Here is a 26191-nt window from a genome sequence, read left to right on the forward strand (position 1 = left end):
AAATCTGGATTTCTTTGAAAACCTTCTTAGTTGAGCACTGAGAGACTTTGTTCTTTTCTGAATTGGGAAGTCCAGATCCAGAGCTATTTCTGAACCTTTTAACACTACCACTGGCTTCCAGCAACAACAGACACACTTGCTCACTGTGATCAAGCTGCTCAAAAGAATCCTTGTCATACACTGTAGATGGCTCTAAACCTGGGAAGAAAGACAGTAGAAGCTCTTCTCCCTTTGAGATGAATTTTTGTGTGAGAAGAGAACACCAAACAGAGTGGGAAGAAGAGGAAGAAGACAAGACACCAAGGGAATAGAAATAACGGGAGAGAAGAGGCATACCTGCTCCGATGACCTCTTCAATTTTCACAAAAGAGACGTCAATCTCCTTGGCAAACTCCCGGACAGCTTCATTGGGGTCTTCATAAGTGAAGGGGTCAATGTAGATCTTCATCCCTGGGGAGCCTTGTTGGAGGAGATAAGGACGGTTAACATCCCACAGTGGACATGGTGGTCATTAAGCCCTGGCTGGTGTTCCCAGCAGTTAGAGCACAGTGGAGAATGTCTTCCCTACATATTGGGCTGCTATTGCTAGGCCTCCCCAACTCCCTTCTCTTGGGGTCATGCTAGCCTGCTTCTCTGTCCTTTACTTCTCCTCTTTTCTTGAGCTCTCAATGAAATGTGGAGCAGATTACTTCTAAATGACAAATCGGGACCAGTTCCCACACTGAGTGCTCACAGAAAGCAAAGACGCTGATGGATGCCAACCCAATGCATTAGCAGCAAAGTGGTGGTAAATGACGGGGTAGATATCAATATTTATCAACTTGACACGTTTTCTGAGTGGAGGCCACGGTTAAGGTTATAACTGACGGTTGTGTCCAGGCTGGAAGAAGGATGAGGATTGTTTTTTTTTTTTTTTCTTAAAAGCAAAGAGAGAGATTGTCATTAGAGAATTCCAAAGCTAGATGTGCCCAGGAGGCATACCAGAAAAGGAACACATAGAGGAGTGCTTAGTAAATACTGGTAGAAAAAAAAAAGCAAAGTCTATATAGAAAAATAAAATGAGGTGGGATAAGAGAAAACATGGTAATTAAATACCCATGCTGACAGACACACTGAGGATGAACAAATGAATAAAGTGGAACAAGAGAAACACACAAAGGAATATAGACTTTGTCCCAGATGTTTATAATGACAAGACAAATAGGAGTGCATGGGGACAAAATGGAGAATTGTCACTGCAGAAAAAAATACACACACACACACACTCAGAAAATGCAGGGGAGGGGATGGAAAGCAAATAGAATCTAAGAGAAAAATAAATTTATTCAGTGTGATTTTTTTCAACACATTTGATGTGTCACTAGGCAAAGCTCAGGAATGGTTTACATGGTGGTGGTATAGTGGGCAGCAAAGTGCTGTACAACTCAAAGCATGCCATCTAGAATAACAGCCTTGGGGATAGTTGTCCCTGCTACTGTCTGCTGTCCCAGCTACCTCTGTGGAGGATCCAGCAGGTAGGATGGGCAGAACTGAATAGAGACAAGTACTCTATAGCCAGGGAGAAGGCCCCAGCTCTGCCTTTTGAGCACCATACCCCTCTTAATGCTGATTCCCAGTCATTTATACATAGGCTAATCTTGACATTTATTATCAAAAAAACTTCTAGTGGCTCCATAGCCAATGTTGCCTTAGTTACTAATTCAGGTATGCATTGGAAGTACTTTTGTACAGTCTAAAAAGATAAGGAAGAAACAGCAAAGGATTGAAGAAGGATTTCTTAAAGCCAAAGAGAGCCAGGTGACCTGTCCAGAGAACTGGTTGTTTGCTGAAAGGTGGGTTATTTTGGTCATTATATAAGGACTGCAAGACGGCTTATTTAGCAGGGCAAACACCACCCTAGAATGTTCCTTGGAAACTTAGGACTGAGAACATCAGTCTTGGACTTTGGTCACTGAAATCTGGACAGAACAATTAGAGAGATCCTCAGCTTCATATATAGAACATTCTATTCCAGGATGGGAAGCATAGCAGGGAGCAGAGGGGTGTAGAGGTGGCACTGAGAGTTTCTGATTTAACAATGGTCAAACAGAGATGGAGGCAGCTATTTCTTACCTGGTGTCTTTCTCATTTAGAGCACAAATGAGGAGAAAGAGTTACTGAAAACTTACTGACATTGAGAGGGTGGAGAGAGCTCAGGTGTGGGGCCTGGATTTACAAACACCTTTTTGCTGACTCTTCCCCTCTGCACCAGGGGAAGGGCTAAGGGCCTCCTCCCAGGGCAGCTGGGTGCAGCAAAAGAACATTGCAAATGACAGATCCAGCACAGGGCATGCTGCCAGGGAGGGCGGGTGGATGGACACACTTATCATCATTATCCTCAGCACATGGTTCCAGGAATGTTTGGGGAGGCAGGAAGAGGAAGTGGGGTGGGCTGGGCAGTGAGGGAGATAAGCCCGCTTAGCGTTCTATTAGTTATTTTAAGAATAACTACCTTGTTATTTTAGATCGAGGGCTGTTAAATGGTAGACGCTAAGCTGTCCTACTGGAGCTCTTGCGTGGAAACTAATTAAACAATCTAGGCTGTGCTGTAATGAATGGCTTGAGAGTGAAGACATGGATGAGGATGAATGAGAGAGGACTCTGAGCTAATGAGCTGCACAGCTATGGACGCCCAGTATTTCCGGGAAAGGTGAGGCATAGAAGGGAATGTGTCTGCTTTTGATGGTGACACAGTTCTCCTGGGTCATTGAAATGCCAGCAGCTGTGGGAACTTGCAGGGAAGTTCACACTTTGGTGATAAGTGCAGCTCATTCACAGAGACAGAGTTGCTACATTGCTCTTTTGTTGGTGGGGGGAGGGGGGTTTCCCAGGGTTAGGGGCTTTCCTTGTCATAGAAGAAGCCAAGGAGGATACAGGGAGGCCAGAAGGGGTGATGCAATAGGACCTCAGTTCAAGCCCCAGACCACTACCACATGAAGGGAACACCTTCAGGGGGAAGTTTCATAAGCAGTGGAGTAGTGCTATAGTCTCTCTCTCTCTGTCTCTCTTTCTCTCTCACTTTCTCGCTCTCACTCTCTATCTAGAGGAAAGAGAAAAATCACTAGAAGCAGTGGAGTCGTGCAGGCAGCAAACCCAGTGACAACCCTGGTTGCAAAAAAAAAAGAGATACAATAAAAATTATAAACAGGGAGTTGGGCGGTAGCACAGCGGGTTAAGCGCACATGGAGCAAAGCACAAGGAACAGCCTGAGGATCCGGGTTCGAGCACCTGGCTCCCCACCTGCAGGGGAGTCGCTTCACAGGCTGTGAAGCAGGTCTGCAGGTGTCTATCTTTCTCTCCCCCTCTCTGTCTTCCCCTCCTCTCTCCATTTCTCTCTGTCCTATCCAATAACGAAGACATCAATAATAGCAATAATAACTACAACAACAAAACAAGGGCAACAAAAAGGAATAAATATTTTAAAACATTTATAAGCAAACAAACAAACCAGGGCCAGTGAATTAGCTCTCTGGGACAGTGCACTGCATTGCCATGTACATGATCCAGGTTGGATCTAGGTCTCTACCACATTAAAGGAAACTATTGGCCCCTCCCTCCCTCCCTCCACTTTATCAAAAGCAGGAGGAGGGGGAGGAGGAGGGTCAGTACTCATTCTCCCTGATATTGATGAAATTGTTTTTACACTGAAGAAGGAAAACTGAAATCAGAAATCTGAGGACTATGACCAGCAAAATAGTTCTCTTGGATAGTGCACTGCTTTGCCATGTACATGACCCAGGTTCAAGCCTGGTCCCCACCACATTGGAGGAAACTTAAATGCTGTGGTCTCTTTCTGTCTTTGCCTCTCTGGAGAGAGGCAGGGAGGAGAGAGAGAGGAGAGAGAGGAGAGAGAAGAAAGAGAAGAGAGAGGAGAGAGAATATATAGAGAATATCTTATTCTAGAAGAATGTAGTTGAGGAAGAGTTAAAGAAAATGGCAAAGAGTCTGATGATTGACTCAAACCCAGTCCTTTTCCTCCAAAGAGGATCCATCAGGATGGACCTGGGCAATGTTTCTGGCCTGAATCCTCTGGCCAGGGCAGACATCCATCCATCCTGATTCGGGAGAGTGATTTGGCTGTGTATATAATGACTGTCTTTGTGTACACCTCATCATCAGCACAAGGAGCATTTCTCCACTTTTGCTGCATCCCAGCCAGCCTCTCTCCCATCCCCAGAAGATGATGAGAAAAAACATAATAGCTAGAAGCCAGCCTTCAGCAAGGCAGCGCCGGTCATTTGTCTTTGGCCTCATTGTGTGTTTCTGCATAAATCCTGCATACGCCTGCTCCTGCACCCCCACCCCTTGCCAGTGAGCAGTTTTTAATTATCAGGGAAATGGTATTTAGTGCAATGAATCACCAGACAGTGAATAAGGAACTGGAGTCAGCTGCAGAGAGACAAGGAACAGCCAAACATTCAGAGCAAGGGCTCGGGAGATGTTCTCCGATTGTGAGTGTTGGGGAAATATTATTAGTGGCAGTAATGATCATCGCTGATGGAATGGGGCACTCTAATGGAAGGCATTTTATAATGCTCTGCACAATGCTTCACATGCTAATTATTTTTGCATTACACACTGATCGTGTTTTACAGTCTCCCATTATTTTTTTTTAACACAGGTTACATACCTTTGGCATGAAAGTGCTATGTTTGAATCTAGAGCCATGTGAGTTCTGGTTTAAGGTGGGGTGAGGATGAGGGTGTGGATCAGAAGCTGGATTGTTTAAAGCCTTGGTCCTGAGAGATTTTCCAGATCTTGTATAAGAACCAAGACTTTAAAGAAATGAGGTCTGGAGAGACAGGGCTCTGCCATTAACCACAGCCTGCTCGCCTCGTGGACTGGTGTTTGAAGCAGAAGAGTCTCCAGACTGTTCTCAGAGACCCTGTATCAGTCAGTCAGGGTTAGTCAAAAGTGAAAAGACTGGAACAAATTCTGGGGGTGCTTACCCATGTGTGATGCACTTAATCAGTCAGCAGGACCTCTTAGAGCAAGTGCCAGGGATTCAGAATGAAACAGGACAGGGCCGGGGAGGCCCTGTCCTAAGCAGTAGGCTTCACTGGAGGACTAAAATGTAATGAAGATAAAATGTTTCTCTCAGTCTTCTAGTACAGGCAGGAAACATAAGAGCTAGCAAGAGAGTCTACTTGGAGTGTGAGGCTTTTGAGCACAGTTCACACCACACTAGGAAAAGTTTTGTCTCTCTCTCTTTTATGTTTTTATTACCTTTATTAACTGGACAGAGGAAGTCAGAAATCGAGAGAGAAGGGAGTGATGGAGAGGGAGAGAGACAGAAAGACACCTGCAGCCCTGCTTCACCACTGGTAAAGCTTTCCCCCTGCAATAGGGACTAGGGGCTCAAACCCGGGTCCTTGCATATTGTGACATGTGTGCTCAACCAGGTGTGTCACCACCCAGCCCTTTGTCTCTCTCTTTTTATGTGAAAAAAAACACACATTACAATGTACATAGATGCGAGGTCAAGCCCCCAGTTCTTACCTACAGTGGGGAAGCTTCACTAGTGCTGAAGTAGAGTTGCAGGTATCTCTTTCTCTCTCTCTCTCTCTCTACCTCCCATTTCCCTGTCAATTTCTCTCTGCTTGTCTCTATCCAATAAATTATATATGTGTTGATTAGGTTCAGCGGGGAAGCAATTACAGAAGCCAGACCTTCTACCCTCTGCAACCCACAACAGCCCTGGATCCATACTCCCAGAGAGATAGAGAGATAGAGTATGGGAAGGCTATCAGGGGAGGGGATGGGATATGGAGACTGGGTTATGGGAATTGTGCGGAATTGTACCCCTCTTATTCTATGGTTTTGTTAATGTCTCCTTTGTTAAATAAAAAAATTATATATGTGAAAAAACAAGTGATGGAAAGAAAGGAAGGAAGGGAAAGGAGAGGAAAGAAAAGATAGAAAGAGAGGAATAGATGAAGAGAAGAAGAAAGAAAGAAAAATAGTAAGAGACAGAGAGAAAGAAAGGAAGACCAGTGGGACAGAGGGATATGGGAGGGAGGGAGGAAGAAAGGCTAGTAAAAGATCCAGTATAATGAATATCAAAGCTTCATGGGGAGCACTAGAGCCAAGTAGGTTGGGGGGTCTGGGTGTTGGGAGAGTTTGGACTCAGAAGCCAACACCCAGAAACAACATGTTAGTTCTTCAGAAGCCAGAGAAGGCAACTATGTATGTCAGTTATCAAGGTCAGAATTCTAAAAAGACAAGCCATAGACCCCTGCATTGGAGAGAGACAGAGATGTCCGAGGTGTCAGGAGAGACCATCAGAGAGAGGTATCTGTTAGTGTATGAGTGTGAGGGTATGAATGACTATAATGGGCCACAGAGGGTGGTGGTGAGGGCTGGAACAGCATGGATGAGAGGGGAAGAACCTTGATTATAGACCAGAGGCTCTGGGGTCAATGCCAATGGATCAGTGCCAGTTAACAGCTGCCCATCAGTGGGGAGAGGACACACTGACGTGAGGGCACTGGAGGCTCATTGCCAGAAGCCACAGCCCCACATGCACTGTTATGGGGAAGGACCTGGAGGCTGGAGAAATGGCTCTGGGCTTGTCTGAGTAATTACATATTTTTAGAGTGTCACAAAGAAAACTGCAAGAGAGATGTTGTGGGAGAACAGATAGCATGCATGAGCAATGAAAGCTGAGAAATTAGAGGGACAAGAAGAATCCAAATCAGTGTAAAGAATGCTAGAATCAAGACTTTTGGAACACATGATCATTCATGGAAAAGTTGCTGGTATCACTGATCCATTAATTAATTAAATTAAATTAATTTGACACCAGAGTTATTGCTAGGGCTCCACATCCACATGATTCTTCTTTTCCTGGCAGACTCAGTATTTTTCATTTTAGATTGAAGGAGACATAGAGATAGAGAGGTAGAGAGAAAGAGAGATACCACTTCACTATTCCATCATCATTCATGTGGTGGCATCCAAGAGCCAAGCCAAACCCAAGACACTGAGTGGTTGGATTTTTCCATGAAAATCAGGCTCTCAGGCATGGTAATGCATGTGCTTTACACTGGGTGAGGTATCTCCTAGTCTCCACTGCAGCTGGCATTATTAATCAGGTCAGAGGGCTGTGGGGAAGAAAGCCTGTTGCCTGGGGAGTTGCATATGTAATTACAGACTCTGAATGCACAGAGGAAGCAGAGGAGTGTCTAGAACTTAGAAAACTCATGCTGACTTAACATGATTCCTTGTTTCCATCCAAGATATGCAAAAGGAAAATATTCCTTATTTTCTTCTTTATTATTTATTTATATATTGGGTAGAGATAGCCAGAAATCAAGAAGGTAGGGGGAGATAGAGAGGGAGAGAGAGATAAGATACCTGGAACACTGCTCCACCATTCACAATCTTCCCCCCTGAAGGTGGGAACTGGGGGCTCAAAGCTGGGTCCTTGTGCATTGTAACATGTACGCTCAACCAGGTGCACCACCACCTGGCTCCTTGCCTTCTTTTTTTAAATTACCACCAGAGTTGTTGCTGGGACTTGGTGCCTGCATCACAAATCCACCACTCCCAGTGGCCTTTTTTTTTTCCCTTTTTCTTTCCTCCTCCTCCTCTTCCTTCTTTTTGTTATGACAGAGAGAAATTGAGAAGAGATATGAAACCTGCAGATCTACTTCACTGCTCCTGAAATATCCTTTTGTAGCTAGTGACTGAACATCTGAACTCAGGTCCTTGAGCATGGTGACATGTGTGCTCAATTGAGTGCACCAATGCCAGGCCCCAGAGAACAATCATTTCTTTCTGAGGTGGAAGGCAACAAAAAAGATAAATGGGCATCAAAGACAGGTTGTTCCACCTGTATTCAAAGAGTCAAATCCAACCCAACCCAACCCAAGACACTGGTGGGTTAGATTTTTCAATGTAAGACCACAGGCCAGGAAGGAGCCAAGAGGGTGAAGATGCCGAAGGTGGAAAAACAGGCTGTGTGGCAAGGCTGTGAACTTGAGAAGGGCCTTCCACCCACCTTATGCTTGGGAGCTTCACTAGGATTTCAAGGTTTTCTCTTAAAGCCACATTGCGTATTGCCACATTGTGTATTGCCTAATACACATGCACACACAAGTGGGAAAAGTCCCTTGTTGTGTTGTTGAGGAGTTTAAGAAAATGAATCCCTGCCCTTGGGCATCATTGAGCAGGACAGACTGGCCTCCCCAGCAAGATCCACACACTTAGTCACTGCAGGTCTGCTGGGAACCCAGAACCATCATTACTGTGCTTGAGACTGAAAGAGTTAACGTGCCTTGCAGAGGCTCTGGCTGAGAGCCAGCAGCAGGCACATGGGTGGTGCCAGCTCATTAAATTTATCCAACATTTAATAAGCACCCACTGAAAGCTAAGCCACTCTTGCACCTGGGGGGGGGAGCTTTCCTCCTCTTTCCATAGGCTCCAATTTACTGGTGCCCAATTGCAAACACTCCCACTGTTTCCAGAAGTGGTAACTGTAATTCCCATGGTCACTGTCCCTCCTCCAGGTCATCCTCTCTTTTACCCTGGTGTCCCAAGGAGATTTCCAGAGGGCAGGTGTGTGTCTTCTACAGATCTGAAACAAACAACCATCCAGAGCTAAGGAAACTTGAGTTAAGGGCCCCAAAGTGTTTCAGACTCTAAGTCCAACCTTCCATCTAGAAGCCTCCTACCTTCATTCCACCCAGATTCCATCCTTCTCCCAGCATCGTTTGCTGTTCTTCTGTAGGGCTTCCGAGGACAGAGCTCAGCTTGTCACAAAGCAGCCTGCCTATGTCTGTGTATTGGGCAGCTCCAGTGTGGGGAGAAGGGGATGTGGGAGGACCACATGTTGCTGTGCTGAATCCAAGTCTGCCTGCTTGGATGTCTCCCTTGCTGGGGCCTTTAACCTCACGACCCACACAACAGCACAGTGGTGGCAGCCCTGGCCATTGCCAGGACACCACCTATATTTATTTCTCCAGCATCAAAATGGTGTTTCCAATTCCCATCCATGCTAGATTAGGACCTGGCACCTGCCACAGGGAGGCTGCTTCTCTCTGGAAAAGTGCTTGGCTAGCATAATCCTCCTTGAAATGAAAGCCCCAGGAGCTGAGGAGATGGCATAATGTTTATACAAAAAACTTTCATGTCTGAGGCTCTGAGGTCTCAGTGTCAATCCCCAACACCACCATAAGCCAGAGCTGAGCAGTGCTCTGGTCTCTGTATCTCTCTCATTAGAACAAATAAATAAATAATTGGATAAATAAAATATTTAAAAAATGGGAGTCCCAGAAGCAAGAATACCACTTTAGATGTATTTTTACATGAACAGAGAGGACAGCATGTTAGGTCATTACCACCTCTGAATTAAACTTTAAATGGCACCAGAGTCAATAAACATGACTTTAGAACATTGCTCTACAAAAGGAACTCTGTTACACTACTGGTGGGAATACAACCCAGTACAGGTTCGTTGGAAAACTGTACGGAGTCCTTAAAAAATTAAAAACAGAAATGATCTGGCAATACTATTCCTAGGCATTTATCCAAAGGACATTCAAGCACTAATTCAAAGGGACATAGGCACCCCTATGTTCATAGCTGCATTATCATCATAGACAGAGATTGGAAGTAAACTGAATGCCCATCAACAGATGACTGGCTAATGAAGTTATGGGATATGTATTCCATGAAATACTACTTTGCAATAAAACAAAAAAAATTATAAAGAAATACTACTGTGTAACAACAAAGATACTATTGAGTCCTTTGGGATAAAATGGATAGAATCAGAGGATATGATTATTCTTACCAAAATAAATAAATAAATAAATAGGCAAAAAAACACCTACAAGGTGGCTTTACTCATAGGCAGAATCTACAGAACTGAAATACCTGAACTTGCAAAAAAAAAAAAATCACAACAAACGGTCTCTGTGACTTTGTGAGAACTGTGGTGGCTATCTTGGGAGGGTGGAGGCACAGAACTTCAGTGGTGGGTGCAGTGTGGAGTTATACCCTGTATTCCTATAATCTTGTAAACCACTTTAATCACACATGAAAAAAAATTCCTTTAAAAAACATTGCTTTGCAAAATCATTCATTCAAGTCTCTGGGCAAGTTATTTGTCCTGCCTGAGGCTTTCTTTCTTCACATGCAATAAAAAGTATATGCAAATGCTACCTCATGGGACAGTTAGAAGACTGCGTGTGTTTACAAAGGCAAAGTGCTGAGCACAGAAATTGTCCAGAAGTGGTCATTTGTAAATTTATTCTGTACTGGTAACAGTACATACCTTTTCTAATTAGTTGTAAAGGATGTAGTCAGCTAAAACACCTACATTTTTCCCCACACATATATAGAACAAGTCAGACCACTTCCCTTTGCACTGTTTTATTTTCATTTTAGACAACACACTAGCTTCTACATTTATCCCTCTAACATTTTGTCTTACAGATTTCAAATTAGCATTCAAAGCTGGTGTATAGTTTTGAATTGTGATTCTGCCTTCTTGTGTGTGAGTTATGCTGTCCAACTGTTACCTCCAAACTTGATAAGCATCCCTAGGTTTGTAACTGACTTATGAATTAAAAAACAAAGCAAAACAATCAAACAGACTAACAATAGAATTGGACAAAGACTACAATAGAGTAGCGACTTCTTTCTAGCTGACAGCTTCACTAACCCTCTTTCTTTGGAAAAATACTTGATCTCTTAAGGCATTGTAAAGTACTCTGCACACATTTTACAGTGTCTTAAGAGATCAACATGTCTTTTCCCAAAATAAAAATATGCTACATCTGCATTTTTCTTTTGCATTCACTAAAAATGCAGCCCTAGATAAGCGAGTAGAAGTCCCCAGATTTTTTTTTCTTTAGTAACTTGGTGTTGGTTCTCAATAATAACTGGATTTGGTGGGCTCAGATCTTACATATAGGTTCCTGATTATTTTAAAAAAAATTTTTTTTAATTATCTTTATTTATTGGATAGAGACAGCCAGAAACTGAGAGGGAAGGGGGGATAGAGAGAAGGAGAGAGACAGAAAGACACCTGCAGCCCTGCTTCACCACTTTGCAAAGCTTTCCCCCTGCAGGTGGGGACCGGGGGCTTGAACTCGAGTCCTTGCGCACTATGAGCTGAACATCTCATAAAAACTGCAGCAAAGGTGGGCGCGAGGAATAACATCATTGCAAGACTGGCCAGCTCCTCATGGGGCGCGAGCGCTTCCACACTACGATGATCATCTCTGGCATTATGCTATTCCACTGCAGAATACTGTGCCTCAGTATGGTTCCGTAGCCCCCATGTCCACTTGGTCGATTCCAAATTATATTCCTCCATGAGGATAATTTCTGGAACCATCCGTTCCACCCTGGTTCCATGGCTGCCAGTTCTTAGCAACATCGCCCCGCCAGATATTCGTCGGGATGCGGCATCATCTAAGTTCATTTCCCACGTCTACGCTCGACCGGACCTGCCAATATACGCGGATATCTTCGCCCACCCTGTCCAACGCTTGACGTCTCATCACCCAATCTGGTCCCCTACGCCTACACTGAACTTCTCTGTTCCAGACTCTTGGAAACAGAGTTGGCAGTCAGCTGAGGTAAAGAACAAACACCTCATCACAGACCCCTGCAATCGTCAACCCGGCTTTGACCTAGCACATTATGATTGGGCCCTCCTCAATCGCTATCGAACAGGCCATGGCCAGTGCGCCGCTATGTTCCATCGCTGGGGAGCCAGAGATGACCCGAACTGCCCCTGCGGCTACAGACAGACTATGACCCACATAGTCAACAACTGCCACCTCTCCAGATTCAAAGGAGGTCTCGAAACTTTACATCAGGCTCAACCTGACGCTGTTGACTGGCTACGGAAGAAGGGCAAATGCTAGAAGAAGAATGAGCTGAACCAGGTACGCCACCACCCAGCCCCAGGTTCCTGATTATTAAACAGTTTGTTCTGCTTTATATCTTAATACTTTTCAGCTACCAACTTGAAGACCCTACCATGATGCCAACCTGACTTCCCTGGGCAGATGAATTCAACAATGTGTCCTGCAATACCACTTCTCCAGAGCCTGGCCCCACCAGGGGAAGACAGAAACAGGCTGGAAGTATGGATCAACTGCTATATGTAAGAATAGAGCAGATGAGAATTTGAGTCTTCATGTTGAAAGGATCTAGGAAATCTATTTTAGATATATTCCAAGGGGTCCATGATTCTACTAATTTTTGCCTGAGCCCACCAAACCCAGTTATTATTGAGAACCAACACCAAGTTACTAAAGAAAAAAAAAATCTGGGGACTTCTACTCGCTTATCTAGGGCTGCATTTTTAGTGAATGCCAATGCCCATGTCTAGCAGTTATGGACCTACCAGTCAGACCACCTACCTTCTGCACCCATAATAACCTAGGTCCATAACTCCCCGAGAGATAAATAATAGGAAAGCTTCCAGTGAAGGGAGTGGGATATGGAACTCTGGTGGTAGGAATTGTGTGAAATTGTACCTCTCTGATCCAATGGACTTGTCTTTCATTATTAAATAAAATAACAACAACAAAAAAAGAATAGAAAATCTTCCAATGGAGGGGTTGGGATGCAAAACTCTGGTGTTGGGAATTGTACACCTCTTATCCTATGATCTTGTCAATCATTATTAAATTAATAATAAAAAATTTTTTAAAAGGCTGGATTTGGTTTAGATGCCCAGAACCCACCTACTTCTTTATGTTTCTACAAGCTGACACTTCTGTTCTGTAATCTTAGTGCTTTGCCTTTTGCCACTATATGAGAAATTAAGAGTACTTTCCAAGGTCTAGATTTAGGGCACATACCCCACTTGGTAGGGTTTTTTTTTCCTCCAAAGCTTCAGAATAATAGCCCTCTGGTTCTACCTGATTCTGTCAAGGGTTGCTCTCTGAAAACCCTCCACCTCTCACAGGCCTTTATCTTCTTCCCTGTGCATCCCTTTTTATATACTTCCCCTACCGCAGATGTCAGCCAGGTGTCAACCAGCATCACATGCATTTGCCTGAACCCTATAATTACTTAGCAGCAACAAACCTACTGGAACAATTCCTATTCTTCTTCTTAGTGATTTAATGTTGTTTTTCAGAGATGTCAGATTTCAGTAATATTTTCATACTGATATTTGGTACATGCCAGTTGCCCCCCACCAGAGTTCTGTGTGCCCCCTCAACCTAGTTCTCCCCATAGCCATTTTAGTTCTTGGATTTTACAAGACAGTTTGGTGATGTTCTTTTATTTTTTCTATTGTAAATTATTCTAAAGATAGATCCCCAAGCCTACCTTGACCTATTTGGATCATCTTGTCCAGGGCATTTTGAGTCAGCCTTCTAAGAACTAGCTCAAGAGTCCATGAAGGGCTCTTTTGGATAGCTCATTTGGACAGTACACTGCTTTGCCATATGTGTGACTCAGGTTTGATCAAAGCCCCCACCATGCTGAAAGACGCTTCAGTGCTCTGGTCTCAGTCTCTCAGTCTCTCTCTCTCTCTATCTCTATCTCTCCCCGTCCCTCTTTACTTCTATCTCTCTAAAAAAAGTCATCCTGGAATGATGGAATGATGAATCCCTGGTGATGAAAAAGTAAATAAATGAAATAAAACTAAAAAAGAGTCTGTACAAACCTCCTCCTGTCTGCTCCTGCCTGCACACTGGATTCCACGCAAGGCCCAGGCACCCTTTGCCGTGAACCATAGGCTTTGGCTACTCATCCTAACAGCACACCCTGTAATTCCCTTCCCACCCTGCTTCCCTCTGGACTCTTTTAACCAGCTCTACTGCTCACCCTCTTCACTTGCCTGCTCACTGTGGCCTGAGCTGAGGGAAGGGACAGAAAACAGTGGTCTCGAGAGTACACTGTGCTTTCAGGAGGAGATGCTCCATTTGCAAATCTTTCTGTCATACACTGGCAGTGTTTGCATTAGCCCTGAGACAGTGGCTCCCAACACCTCCACAGTATCCTGTGCCCTTCAGACAGCCAAGGGTCCTCCACAACTCACAGTGAGGCATGTGTCTGTGGGTGATTTGGGGGCAGTTACATGACTACGCTTGAACCAGCCCTAGCCCACCTGCCTGCCTCCTGCAGAAGGGAAGCATCAGACAACCTGGGACCCAGGCTCATCCTTTTCCACTGGGAGCCACCAGGAGCTTCAGGAGTCCCTGCAACCTACATAGAGATGGGGTTTACACCAGCCTTCCAGGGCGAGCATCCCACCTCTGCCGCCTGTGACCAGGACCTGTCTAAACTGGCGTAAAGCTCCTGTTTAATACCTTCCTCCTAGAGCAGCTGTCAAGTGACATGAAGAGAAGGAAGCTCTCAGAATCAGGTCCTTGATACAGAAGAGGCTCCTCAGTCCATGGCTGACTATGACCAGGGCCTGTGTTTTCCCTTCTGTTAGACATGTACTAAGTACCCCCTGCACCCACTCCATCATCCCCTGCACCCCTGCCCCATCTGTGCTCCCTCAACCCCATTTCTCCAGCACCAAGGGCTTTAGCTGGAGTGCTAAAGGCCCTTGGGAGGAAGTGCACTGGTGCTGGACAGTGCACCAGATGATGGGTTCACAGCGCCTGGGTGAGGGAGGAGTCAGGCTCAAGACTGTAACACCCATGCCCAGCCAAGAAGCAATTACAGAAGCCAGAACTCCCACCTTCTGCACCTCATAAAGAATTGTGGTCCATACTCCCAGAGGGGGAGAAATGTTAGGGGAAGATGACCAGAGAGCTCTGAACTCCAATTCCATCAGGACCCAGAGAGAGAAGAGGAAAAAAAGGAAGGACATCTGTAAGTAGTAACCAGTGTAGGTGTGACTTAGAAAGGAAGAGAAGGCAGGACAATAGAAAAAAATGGATGGATATATATATAATATATATATAATTAATATATATTAATATATATATTAATTAGTCAACCCATGTCTGTGACCTCAGGAGAACTACTGCAATTTCCAGTGGAGGGAATGGGGACACAGAGCTCTGGTGGTGGGAAAGGTATGGAATTACACCCCTGCTATCTTGTAATTTTGTAAATCAATATTAAATCATTAAAAACAAATTTTTTTGAAGAGGGCAGTTGCATCCCAGGAGGCCACACACTGGATAAAGGCTGGACTCTCAAGAATGAGGCCCTGAGTTTGATTCCCGGCATCTTATATGCAAGAGTGGTATACAACTTCTCTTTTTTGTTAATATACAAAGACTTCTTTTTAAAAACAAAAAGAAGAAGAAGACAGGTATGAATAGAAGGGAAGGACATCTATAAAAGGCAAAGAGGGCTAAAAAGAAGCAAGGCAGAGTTGACTTCGGGGACAGCATGAGTTATGTAAAAAGCCTTTCAGGACCGAGGCAGCAAAGGTCTCAGGTTCAATACCTAGCACCACCTGAAGCCAAAGCTGTAATCAATCAAATATCCTGCATGCATCCCATGTTTTAGTCAGTTTTTCTGAACAGTGTGGATGCTTGCATCTGGACCCAAGAAGCCCTCCAGAATGACTTGTGACTGCTGTGGGAGGACACGTCTGGGCCTAGCACCTGTGGCCCCTCTAGGGCAGGGGATAGGGCTGGAGATAGTTCACTCAGTAGCACACATAATTCCCCATAAGGAAGGACTCAGGTTCATGCCCACCCCCCACCCCTGCTACCAGGTGTCAGGTGGGAGCAAAATAAAAAGCATGCCTTCAGTGGAGCAGCGCTGTGACTCCTCTCTTCACTCTGTGTGTGTTTCTCTATCTCTCAACCTCAATCTTAAAAAAAAAAAAAAGCTGTGGGAATGTGCTGGTGGGATCATGCAGAGGCCCAGCAATAACCCTGATGGTATAGACACACCAAAAAAATTATAAATAACTAAAAAGTAAAACAGGGAAGGGTCAGTAAAAAAGCTCACTTGGATAGTGCACTGCTGTGCCATGTGCGTGACCCAGATTTGAGCCCAGTCTCTGCCACACTGAAGGAAGTTGTCCTCCCCCCCTATCTATCTCTATCTCTATCTCTATCTCTCTCTCTTTCCCTTCCCTGCCTTTACCTTAAAAACATAATAATAAAAATAAAACAGGGGAGTGGTCAAAGGGGTACTAAGCTGCCCCTATCTCTCCCCCCCCATCCCACATACATACACACACACACACACACACACACACACACACACGCACACTCTATGCTTCACCTTTTGTCTACAAAATGAACATAATTTCACACCCTCTGCTTCAGGCTGGCATGCTCATCTATCTCTCAGTGTTTCCCCCAATCTGCTCACAGGATACCAAACCTGAAGTGGGCTTGACAGAGTGCCCCACACAGCCAGGTGTCATCCCAGAGCAGGAGGGTGAGTATAAGGCAGGCACACAGGTGAGGGACTACAGAGGCTGGCAGTGATCAGATACACTGAGAAGGGACACCACCATCATCTGAGAATCCCAGTCTATGTTCTGCAGCTGGAGATGCTGAGCCTCTGTCTGGAAGGCTGATGCACAAACTAGCAGCAGCAAAGGCATGTGGCCCTGGAGGTGGCTCAGTGGATAAAGCACTGGACTCTCAAGCATGATTTCCTGAGTTTAATCCCTCGCATGATCATATGTGCTGCGTGTTCTCTCCTCTCTTTCTCTCTCCACCTTTCTTTCTCATGAATAAATCTTTCATAAAAGAAAGCAAAAGTAGCTGAGTTGCCTGCGGGGAGGCATTGAGTCAGATTGTGACGGGTGAGCTTGGCCCCTCTGACATTGTTTAAATTAAGGTTCAATGTGACCTTGAGAAGCTGGAATAGGGGTTGATGGGAGTCTTACAAAAAGGGGTTACAGGAATGGTCTGTGGCTTTAGAAAGGGGCCATTTGGAGCTGGGTGGAGACATATCTAGTTGAATATACACATTACTGTGCATAAAGACCTGGGTTCAAGCCCCAGACCCCACCTGCAAGGGAAAACTTCACTAGTAGTGAAACAGTGCTAGTGGTATCTCTCTTTCTCCTTCTCTCTGTGCCCCACTCTATTTCTCTCTATATCTATCAAGAAAAGAAAAAGATGGATATCAGAGCAGTGGGTTCATAGTGTAGGCACCACACCCCAGTGGCATAAAAGGGGTAAGGCCACTCTCTTAAATGCCAGAAGCCAACCCAAACTGTGCTGATGACTGCATGACTGCTCTGGGAAACGGAGGAGAAGCTAAGTGCCACTGAACCAGCACTGTGCCCATACTCATTTCCGTGTAAAAAAAAAAAAAACCTGTTTGGATGGGCCTGGGTAAGATGCTGAACTCTTAAGCTTAAGGTCATGAGTTTGATTCCCAGCATCACATGTGCTGGGAATCATTCTTCCTCCCCTCCATAAACAAAAAAGCAAATCTTACAAAATAAGAAGCTCTTTAGAGTAACTGGGTCTCCTACAAATCTTTAGTGGGTTTTGGTCTTAGATTGAAAGTCTCAGAAAAAAAAAATACTGAATAGCCTTTGTAAGGCCTGAGGGTGCACAGGACAGACCGGAACATCATGAGGAAAGGTGCTGGGGAATGTTCCAGAACCCTTCCTGAGACTCAGGTAACTTTGGACAAGGAAGGAGTTTGGGGTATGAGGACTTCTGCCTTTAGGCTCCCCCCACCCCTCTCCACCAGGATTACTTCTGGGACTCAGTACCTGCAAGACTCCACTGTTCCCAGCAGTCATCTTTTTCACTTTGTTAGAGGGTGAGAAAAGTAAGGGAGAGATTCAGAGAGAGAACGAACTGTAGCATCGCTCCACTACTTATGAAGCTTCTCCACTGCAGGTGGGGACTGAGGCTTGAACTCAGGTCCTCAGACATAGCAGTGTGTGCTCCCTCTCTGGTGAGCTCTCTACCCCTGCCCCTGAGTTCATTTTTGTCCTCAGAAATCTCACCTACCTGCACACCCACCCAGTATATGTGTAATGTATGTGTGTATGGGGTTTGTTTTCCAGGCTCTAGCTGAGGGGACAGGGAGAACAGGGCTGTGAGTACAGTCGGGACAGATGCAGCCTGTGACCAAGCACAGTACAGAACTTGAGACAAACTTCCCAGGGCAGCTGGAGCAACCAAAACAAGTTTGGTTTTAAAAAACACAACACATCTGCTCCACAGATCTAAAAATACCTCTTTCTAGAGTCAGGACGGGGGCAGGGATGCTGATGAACCCTGGATGGGGGGGCCTCCTTCCAGACCCTGCAATTCATAGATAAAAGTAGAACTCTGATGCAAGACATGGTGCCATCAGAGGAGAAACGCATGGCATAAAATAAGATGTACACGGTTTAACAAAGAGAGAGGCATAGGGTGCCCAATGAGGAAACTTTTCCAGGTATTTCTTCAAGGGAACCTGGTGGGAGTCCTCTCCATGCTTTGGCATCTTGGGCTCTGCTATCTTTTTACTTTCCTGCATTCATGTCCTCTGGCTTATCTGTGAATTTGGTTAACATAGTCCCCACCACTCAGCTGAGGGACCTGAGGCAGGAGCCCTTAACAGAGAGACCTCCATCTTCACCCACTGAGCCAGATGGCAGAATTCCATGACTAGCAAACCCAATCTCTCCTCTCCATCCCCTTCCTCCCCAACCCTGTGTCCTACAGGAGCTTATTATTGCATTAGATAATCTCCCCACAGAGGAGAGGGGGAGTGGGCAGCCTGGGGTCCCGAGTGTGCAGAAAGAAGTGGTCAGAGGGAGCTGCTAGGAAGCCTGTCTGTCGTCAGGGCTGAGCACATTCTATGGGGCTCACCAAGCATTTTTTTTCTTTGTAAGTCAGTCACTTTGCCAGGGGCTAAGCAGCTCATACTGCTGTCCACTCACCTCTGCCTGTGCTGTAGTGCTGGAGCTTATCGCTGTACACGGCCTCCTTGCTGTAAGCCCGCTTCCTGTGAGGAGAAGGAGACATGCTGGCTTAACCAGAGTGCAACTCACCCCTTCCCCCCGGGGGCCTCTGCTCAGGTCTTCTGTGCTGATGTAGCACTCAGGCTGCCCCTGAGTATGAGAACAAGGCAGCTTTCATTTTCAAGGGGAGCCTCTGGCTGGATCTGCTTGGATACTGAAGGCTTTGGTTCTCTATGGACTGGCTGGTTTTACACTGCATTGTGTCACACACAATTTTGTGACTGTCCCTTGAAAAAGCCATCATGTCTGCAGGGGGCTCATAGTCTGGTTAAGAAACAGCTCACTTGGAGAGTGCACTGCTTTGCCATGTGTGTGTGACCCAGTTTTGAGTCCAGTTCCCACTGCACTGATGTGTTTTTCTTTTTCCTCTCTCTCTTTTTATCATCTATCCTTCCCTCCCTCCTTCCCTACCTATCTCTATAAAAATATAAAAATTAAGGAGTCAGGTGGTGGTGCACATGGTTGATTACACACACATTCATGTGCTAGGACCCAGGTTCAAGCCCTTGATCCCCACCTGCATGGGGCAAGCTTCATCTGTGGTGAAGATGAAGATGACTCTGTCTCTCTCCTCTCTCTATCTCCATTTCTCCATTCTTCTCAATTTCTCCCTGTCTTAACAAAATTTAAAAATAATAAAATACATGAATACTTAAAATTAAAAGATAATGAGCCTTGGCTAAAACTAGGCTTGAGGTATGTTCTGTGGACTCAGAGCCTCACCCGCACTTACAGAGGATTTGAATCAGATTGCAAAGAAAAGAAAGAATCTATAGAAATGGGTTTGGTACTGGGTTGGACAGCATGTCCAGGAATGAGCAGCTCTGTCTAGCTGTAGGGCCTTGGAGGTGTCCCCATGTACAGAGGGACCTCTTGGGTCTGAGGAGAGCAGGAGGGAGCAGGGGTATGCAGGTTACCTGCTGCAGACAATGGAGATTGCCACCAAGGACACGATGAACACAACACCTGCCGCAGCAGAGCCAGCAATGAGGGGCAGCTGCTCCCGAAGTTCAGACTTGTAGTCATCTAGATGAGAAAGAGGCATGATTGTTCTTCTGCTTACAGCTAGCATGCAATAGACACACACACACACACACACACACACACACACACACACACACACGGAGAGAGAGAGAGAGAGAGAGAGAGAGAGAGAGAGAATAGTTTTTCTGTTTCAGAAATGCAAGCTGGACCCAAACAAAACATGATTTCTGAGTCACAGGTAAGTCTAACCTTACCTATAAGTACAAACAACAGCCCAAGGCAGACAACACCAACAGCAATAAAAACACAACAGCAGAGATGGAGGGAATCTTGGAATGAAGAGCTGGTGACATTCCTCCCTGGAGCAGAGGTGAGTGGGAATCTAGCTTCCTTCAAGAGTAAATTTAATGACACGTGGGGGTGTGGGGGGGGGCACTGAAAAATCTTCTATAATGCATACTTGGTGAAGTGCAGCAGAACCAACAAGTTCACTGAGCCATACTGGAAGAGCATTTCCAGGTGCTGAAATGCCTGAGAAATGGTCCAGCACTCTGCATCTCCTGCTAGAAAGGGCTAGGATCAGGACTGCTGTGTAACATGAAAAATGTACTGCACCACAAGAGGAATGAGAAGCCTAAGGATCACAGAACAGACAGCCCTCTCCCAAATGTTGGCTTCCTTTGCAAGTTACTTGCTCTGGGATCTTGGACAATATATCTAGTTACTCTGACCCTCAGACTGAGAAATCTGTAAAAACATTATAAATCAAATCATGATGTGCTATTCACAGAATCTCATTTATCACCTATGCTCTAAACACCAGTCTTTTTTCCTTAATCTCTACCAACTGCTTGGCTTAAGTGGCCATTGTCTTTCTTTTACTTGGTATTAAGGAGCTATTAACTAATGTTCAGGACCCAGGCCTATGGCAGGCGCAAGCTATCAATACAGAGAGCCTGTTATGTAATTAGGGTTGCCAGATAGAGCAAATGAAAACACAGGGCAGCCCGTTAAATGTGATTTCAGATAAACAATGAATAATATTTTAGCATTCGAATGCCCTAAAAATTGCATGAGAGATTTTCAAATGAAAACATTATTTGTTATCTGAAACTCCAATTTAACTGGCCATCTGGTGTTTTAGCTGGCAACCCAAGTGACAGTTCTTCTGAAAGTGAGGATCTCCATGCCCAGCACCAGAATCAGTTCAGCCCCACTGCTAAGCATGGCTCTCTTCAACAGGTGAATTTACTTTCTATCCCTGAGTCCCTTTACAGATAGATCAAGTAAAATCCTCTGGGTAAACAGCAAACATTCAGGGTGGCTCCTATGTTCCCCAATGTTTGCAAAACACCCTTTGACTTTTGGGTACAGAAAGAGACTTCTAGAAAGAAGCAAACTGTTCTCCCGCTCTCTGGAAATCTGCTTGAGAGACTGAAGGTTGGGTTTCAGTTGCTCTTCACTGACACCTTTTGCTTTTTTATAACATGTGTTTGAAAAACTAATTTAATAAAAAAATTGTAAGGAACCACAGCAAGGAGTCCAGAATGACATCTTTATAAATCGAAAACTTCATATGACAATGTGACCTCAAGTCTTCAGAGCTGATTTCAAGAGAGCAGGAGACATTAAGAGCAACAGCTGGTGGTCAGATGTCACTTTTTTGCAGTTGTAGAATGGAAGGAGGCTTCACAAGTATTGGTGAATATAAGAACTGCCTTTCAGTCACCAAGTTGCAGATGCTACCGTGATTCCATCTTGACTTCCCTGGGCAGACAACCTCACCAATGTGTCCTGGAACCTCACCTCTCCAGAGCCCTACCCCACTAGGGAAAGATAGAAACAGGCTGGGGTACGGATCCACCTGTCAATGTCCATGCCCAGTAGAGAAGCAATTAAGAAGCTAGAACTCCCACCTTCTGGACCCAAAAAGAATTGTGGTCCACATTACTAGACAGGGAGAAATGTTAGGGGAAGATGACCAAAGTACCCAAAACCCCAATTTCATCAGGATCCAGAGAGAAAAGAGGAAAAAAAGAGGAAGTAGTAACTGGTGTAGGTGTGGCTTAGAAAGGAAGAGAAGGCAGGACCATAGGGGGGAAAAAAGGCAAATATATATATATATATATATATATATATATATATATATATATATATATATATATATAGTTATAGTTATAGAAATAATAGTCAACCTTTATCTGTGACCTTGCGAGAAGTACTACAGTTTCCGATGCAGGGAATGGGGACACAGAGCTCTGGTTGTGGGAACAGTGTGGGATTATATACCCCTGTTATCTCAGTTTTGTAAATCAGTATCAAGTCACTAATAAAATTTAGGGAAGAACTACCTGAAGAATAAAAATATTCTGCTTATTGAGTGACATGGACAATGAATAAAGGGACCAAGTCAAAGGTCAGTGCACTATGGCTGAAAACAGCTGGGACCACATTGGCTCTGCCCCAGATGGAGGTCACCTGCCCAAACTATAGTCCTTGACCTTGGGGTGAGGGCGCTCACAGGTGCTCCCTACCCTGTGTCTCTCTCATGGATCAAACTGGAGGCTCGTCACGCATCCCAGACTACTCGAGGTCTCCACAACCATAATTACCACTGATATATGAACCTCAGTCATTAAGACAAATACTCCTGCATTTGGCCACTTACCAGCTCTCTTCCATCTAACCCCTCCTGGGTTTATAAAACTTAACTGCCAAATGTAAAAGGAACAGCCTTCTTGGGAGACATTTGTTACTTTTTGATTTGTCTGGCAAAATTACCAGGAGACCAGTGCTCAGAGCATTCAGAGTTTGGGTCTTTTAATCCTGTATACTTCCTGATACCAAAGCCCTCATAAATTTAGATACTAAGTGAGGGGCAAAGAGGGGCATGGAGTCTTAAGGGAAAGGAGACAGCCAGCATGCTATCCATACCAGCTGAGTTATTAATCTGAACAGACAGGCTTGCATTCCAACCCCATCTTGCCAGCCTCAAATAGGAGCAAAAATTCACCTCATGTCAACTCAAATCAGGGTGCAAACTCCAGGGCAATGTGCTCTGGAAAGCTCACAGGCAAAACCCTGGGAGAACTCAATGGATGGGTCCTCCCACTAGAATGACTCGAAAGTCATAGATATCTCTTACACTCTTCCTCCAAGTAAGGGGACATTGTGGCTTTATAGAAAGATATCTGATTTCTAAGCATTTCTACTGCATGTTGAAATTGACAACAAGTATGAGATACTCCCATCTAAAACCATAAACCCTATCAAGGAACCAGGGGGAGGGGATTGGCCTAAAATAAAACACTGTGTATAAGCAGACTGGTTTTTTATATTGTTTAAGTTAAAAAAGGACAGGTGAATGGCTTTTAAGAACAGACTGATGCTTGAAAAAATGATCAAGAATTATTGCATAAATAAATAAATACAGGTAGATAGCCAGGTGATGTTGATGATGGAGGAGGAAGAAGAGGAAAAGAGAAAGAAGGAGAGGAGAGAGAGAAAAAGAGATATAAATACAAAGAGAGAGAGAGAGAGAAAGAAAGGAAGGAAGGAAGGAAGGAAGGAAGGAAGGAAGGAAGGAAGGAAGAAAGGAAGGAAGGAAGGAAGGAAGGAAGGAAGGAAGGAAGGAAGGGGATGAGTGGGTGGAAGGGTGAGGTGGATGGATGGATAGGTGAACAGATGAATAGATGAATGGGTCAGATAGATAAATAATTGATAGCAAGAAGACAGGTTGATAGATGAGTGGATAAATAGAAGGATAGATGAATTATAGACAGACATATAAGATATGAATGGATGTAGATAGTAGATAGATACATGCCATAGTCAAGGGCTAACATACAGACAGACACACCCACATGTGATGTTAGGACTACAGGGAAACCAGATGTTCACAACTACTGAAGGAGGTCATCTCAGAGGACTGGAAGAGATTGTAAGAGAAAATCAATCAAGCCCAATGTGGAAGTATTTTTGGCACCAGGACTTGGGGAATTTAGTAAGCAGTGACCACCTTTGTGGATCAGAACTTTCACAGGGGTCCTATATCAAGTTACTACTCACATTCTGAGGTGCTGAGTGCATGAGATGCCACACCCCAAATTGTGCTCCTCTGGAGTCCTCAATTCATGCAATGAGGCTCCGAGCTCATTTCCAGTTTTCAAAGGGCAGAGGAACAGAGTGGGAGTGAATCTCAAACAATGGGACTTTCAGGCCCTGTCTCAGACACTGAGGGCACAGACCCCTGAACTACGTACGCATGGGTTTCCCTGGGGGGAAGTACAGGAACACATGGGATCCCCATAAATAGTGCATGTCCTCCCTTCAAACCAAACCTATCCAATGATGAGTGAGAAACAGACCAGACTTCAGGGAGATGCCCTGCCTGGTGAGGAAGCCAGTGACACTGCAGACTCTTCTGTGCAGCTTCAAGGGCTTCTCCTCATCCCCTGACCACCCAGCCTGCACCTGGGCCCCCTGACTACTCCTTACCATCCGTCAGGGTCTGGAAGCACATCTTGCCACTGAACTTGCCATAGCCCGCCACGGTGCGAGCACGCACCTGCACCACGTACACCATGCCGGGTCGCAGGCCATCAATCCGTGCTGTATTGGTCTGGCTCCTGGCCATGGAGGAGTTGAACTCATTGTGTTCCTGGAAGGAGTAAGCAGAGGGGGTCAGTCTGCTCCTGAAAGCTGCACCCCCAGCCCACCCCAGCCTGGAAACCTTGGTCCTGCAGATCTGTTGAGTGTCAGCAATCACAGGTGGGGACAGCAGGCCTGGACCCAGGGGAGGGAAGGAGAGGGCCATCTCAGGAAAATAGGATAGCTATACTCTGATTACGGACAGCCGCACATGAGGCAGAAGGAGCAGATTAGTAGACCTCCCTTTGTTTTGCTTCTGTGATGCCCTTGTCCTTTCTCTCCTCATTCAAGATCTCCCTGGACCCTACTCTCAATGGCTGTTCTAGGCCATCCCTGAGCTCCCTCAAGTTCTAAACCAAATAGCTTTGTGTTCATTTTGCTGATGATCTTGAGTCCATTCAATATTCTTCCTTCCTTTTTTATTTGTTTGTTGAAGCTTCAAGTCATCCTTTATAAGATACAGACAGCACAGCCAGAGAAGTGGAACAATGGATAAGACCTTGGACTGTCAAGCATGAAGTTCTGAGTTCAGTCTCAAGCCTGCCATGTGCCATACTGATGTTCTGGTTCTCTTTCCCTCTTTCTTTGGTGTTTTTCCCTTTCTCTGTCTAAAAAGATTGGCCTAGAGAAGTGAATAAGTCCTGGGAATTCAGAGACAAGTGGTGGTGCTCCCAGCTGAGTGCACATATTCCAGTGCACAAGGACCCAGGTTCAAGTCCCAGTCCCCACCTGCAGGGGAGAAGCTTCATGAGTGGTGAAGCAGTGCTTCGGATGTCTTTTATTTCTCTTTATCTCTATCTTCCTTTCCCCTATCAACTTCTGTCTCTCTTCAAAATAAATAATGAAAATATTTTAAAATTCATTAAAAATAGGTCCTGGGAAAGACAAAGAAAAAGTGAAAATATAGTTCTCAAAGGCAAGAATGGCCTAGTTGCCTGGGAGGAGGTACGGCAAGTAATATACCTCACTTGCAAGCAAACACGACCTGATGCATGCTCATGATTTATTCAGCTGCACAGTCACACGTAGAGACAGAATTGTGTGTTGTTTGCTATACAAAGGCTGCAGGTACCGAGGCATTGTCCGTCATCCTCAAGGACGGGCAACCTTATGGGAAGAACCAGGAAATCAATGGTGTGACAGAAGTGCTGATGAGTAACTTAGCAGAGTGCAACTTAGAGGATTCTCAGGACTCAGCACAGGGTCACCCAGCCCAGACTGATTAGCAGAGCTCAAAGAAAGGGTAACATGAGTGGACTCACAACATATCCAAGAAACTAGCCATGTGGGGAATGAGAAGTAAAAAGAATATCACATGAGAATAGAACAAAACACAAAAAATGCAAACCCAAGGCCTAAGAAACTCAGGAATGTGTAAGTAATGGGGCCTATCTGGAGTGTGGGTGGCGTGGAAAGGGATGGTCAAAGAGGTGGAAATAGTGAGGGACCAGGGACCAGGAGGAGCAGATTGTTAAGAATCACAGAGGCTCCTGTGCACACTCACACAATGGAGAGCCATTAACCTCTAGGGGAGTGCTCAGAGAGACTGTGTTTCCATCACTTCATCCACCGAGTAAGGAGGTGCATCATATTGGATGGAGCTTGAAGGAATTATGCTAAGTGAAATAAGTGGGA

General features: G+C 45.1%; 1 protein-coding gene across 3 annotated transcripts in view; it reads right to left on the reverse strand.

Annotated features, from left to right (window-relative positions):
- EPHB1 (EPH receptor B1) overlaps positions 1-26191 on the reverse strand; it is a 528699-nt gene that overhangs the window by 92253 nt on the left and 410255 nt on the right. For all 3 annotated transcript variants that reach the window (XM_007521793.2, XM_060196901.1, XM_060196900.1), the window contains 4 exons: positions 24404-24566; positions 19840-19948; positions 18842-18906; positions 337-459 (listed from right to left, as the gene is read on the reverse strand). In XM_007521793.2, coding sequence (XP_007521855.2) covers positions 337-459; positions 18842-18906; positions 19840-19948; positions 24404-24566 — 460 coding nt within the window. The remainder of the gene's footprint in view (positions 1-336; positions 460-18841; positions 18907-19839; positions 19949-24403; positions 24567-26191) is intronic.

Source organism: Erinaceus europaeus, chromosome 1 (assembly GCF_950295315.1).
Source record: "Erinaceus europaeus chromosome 1, mEriEur2.1, whole genome shotgun sequence".
Classification (NCBI taxonomy): Eukaryota; Metazoa; Chordata; class Mammalia; order Eulipotyphla; family Erinaceidae; genus Erinaceus; species Erinaceus europaeus.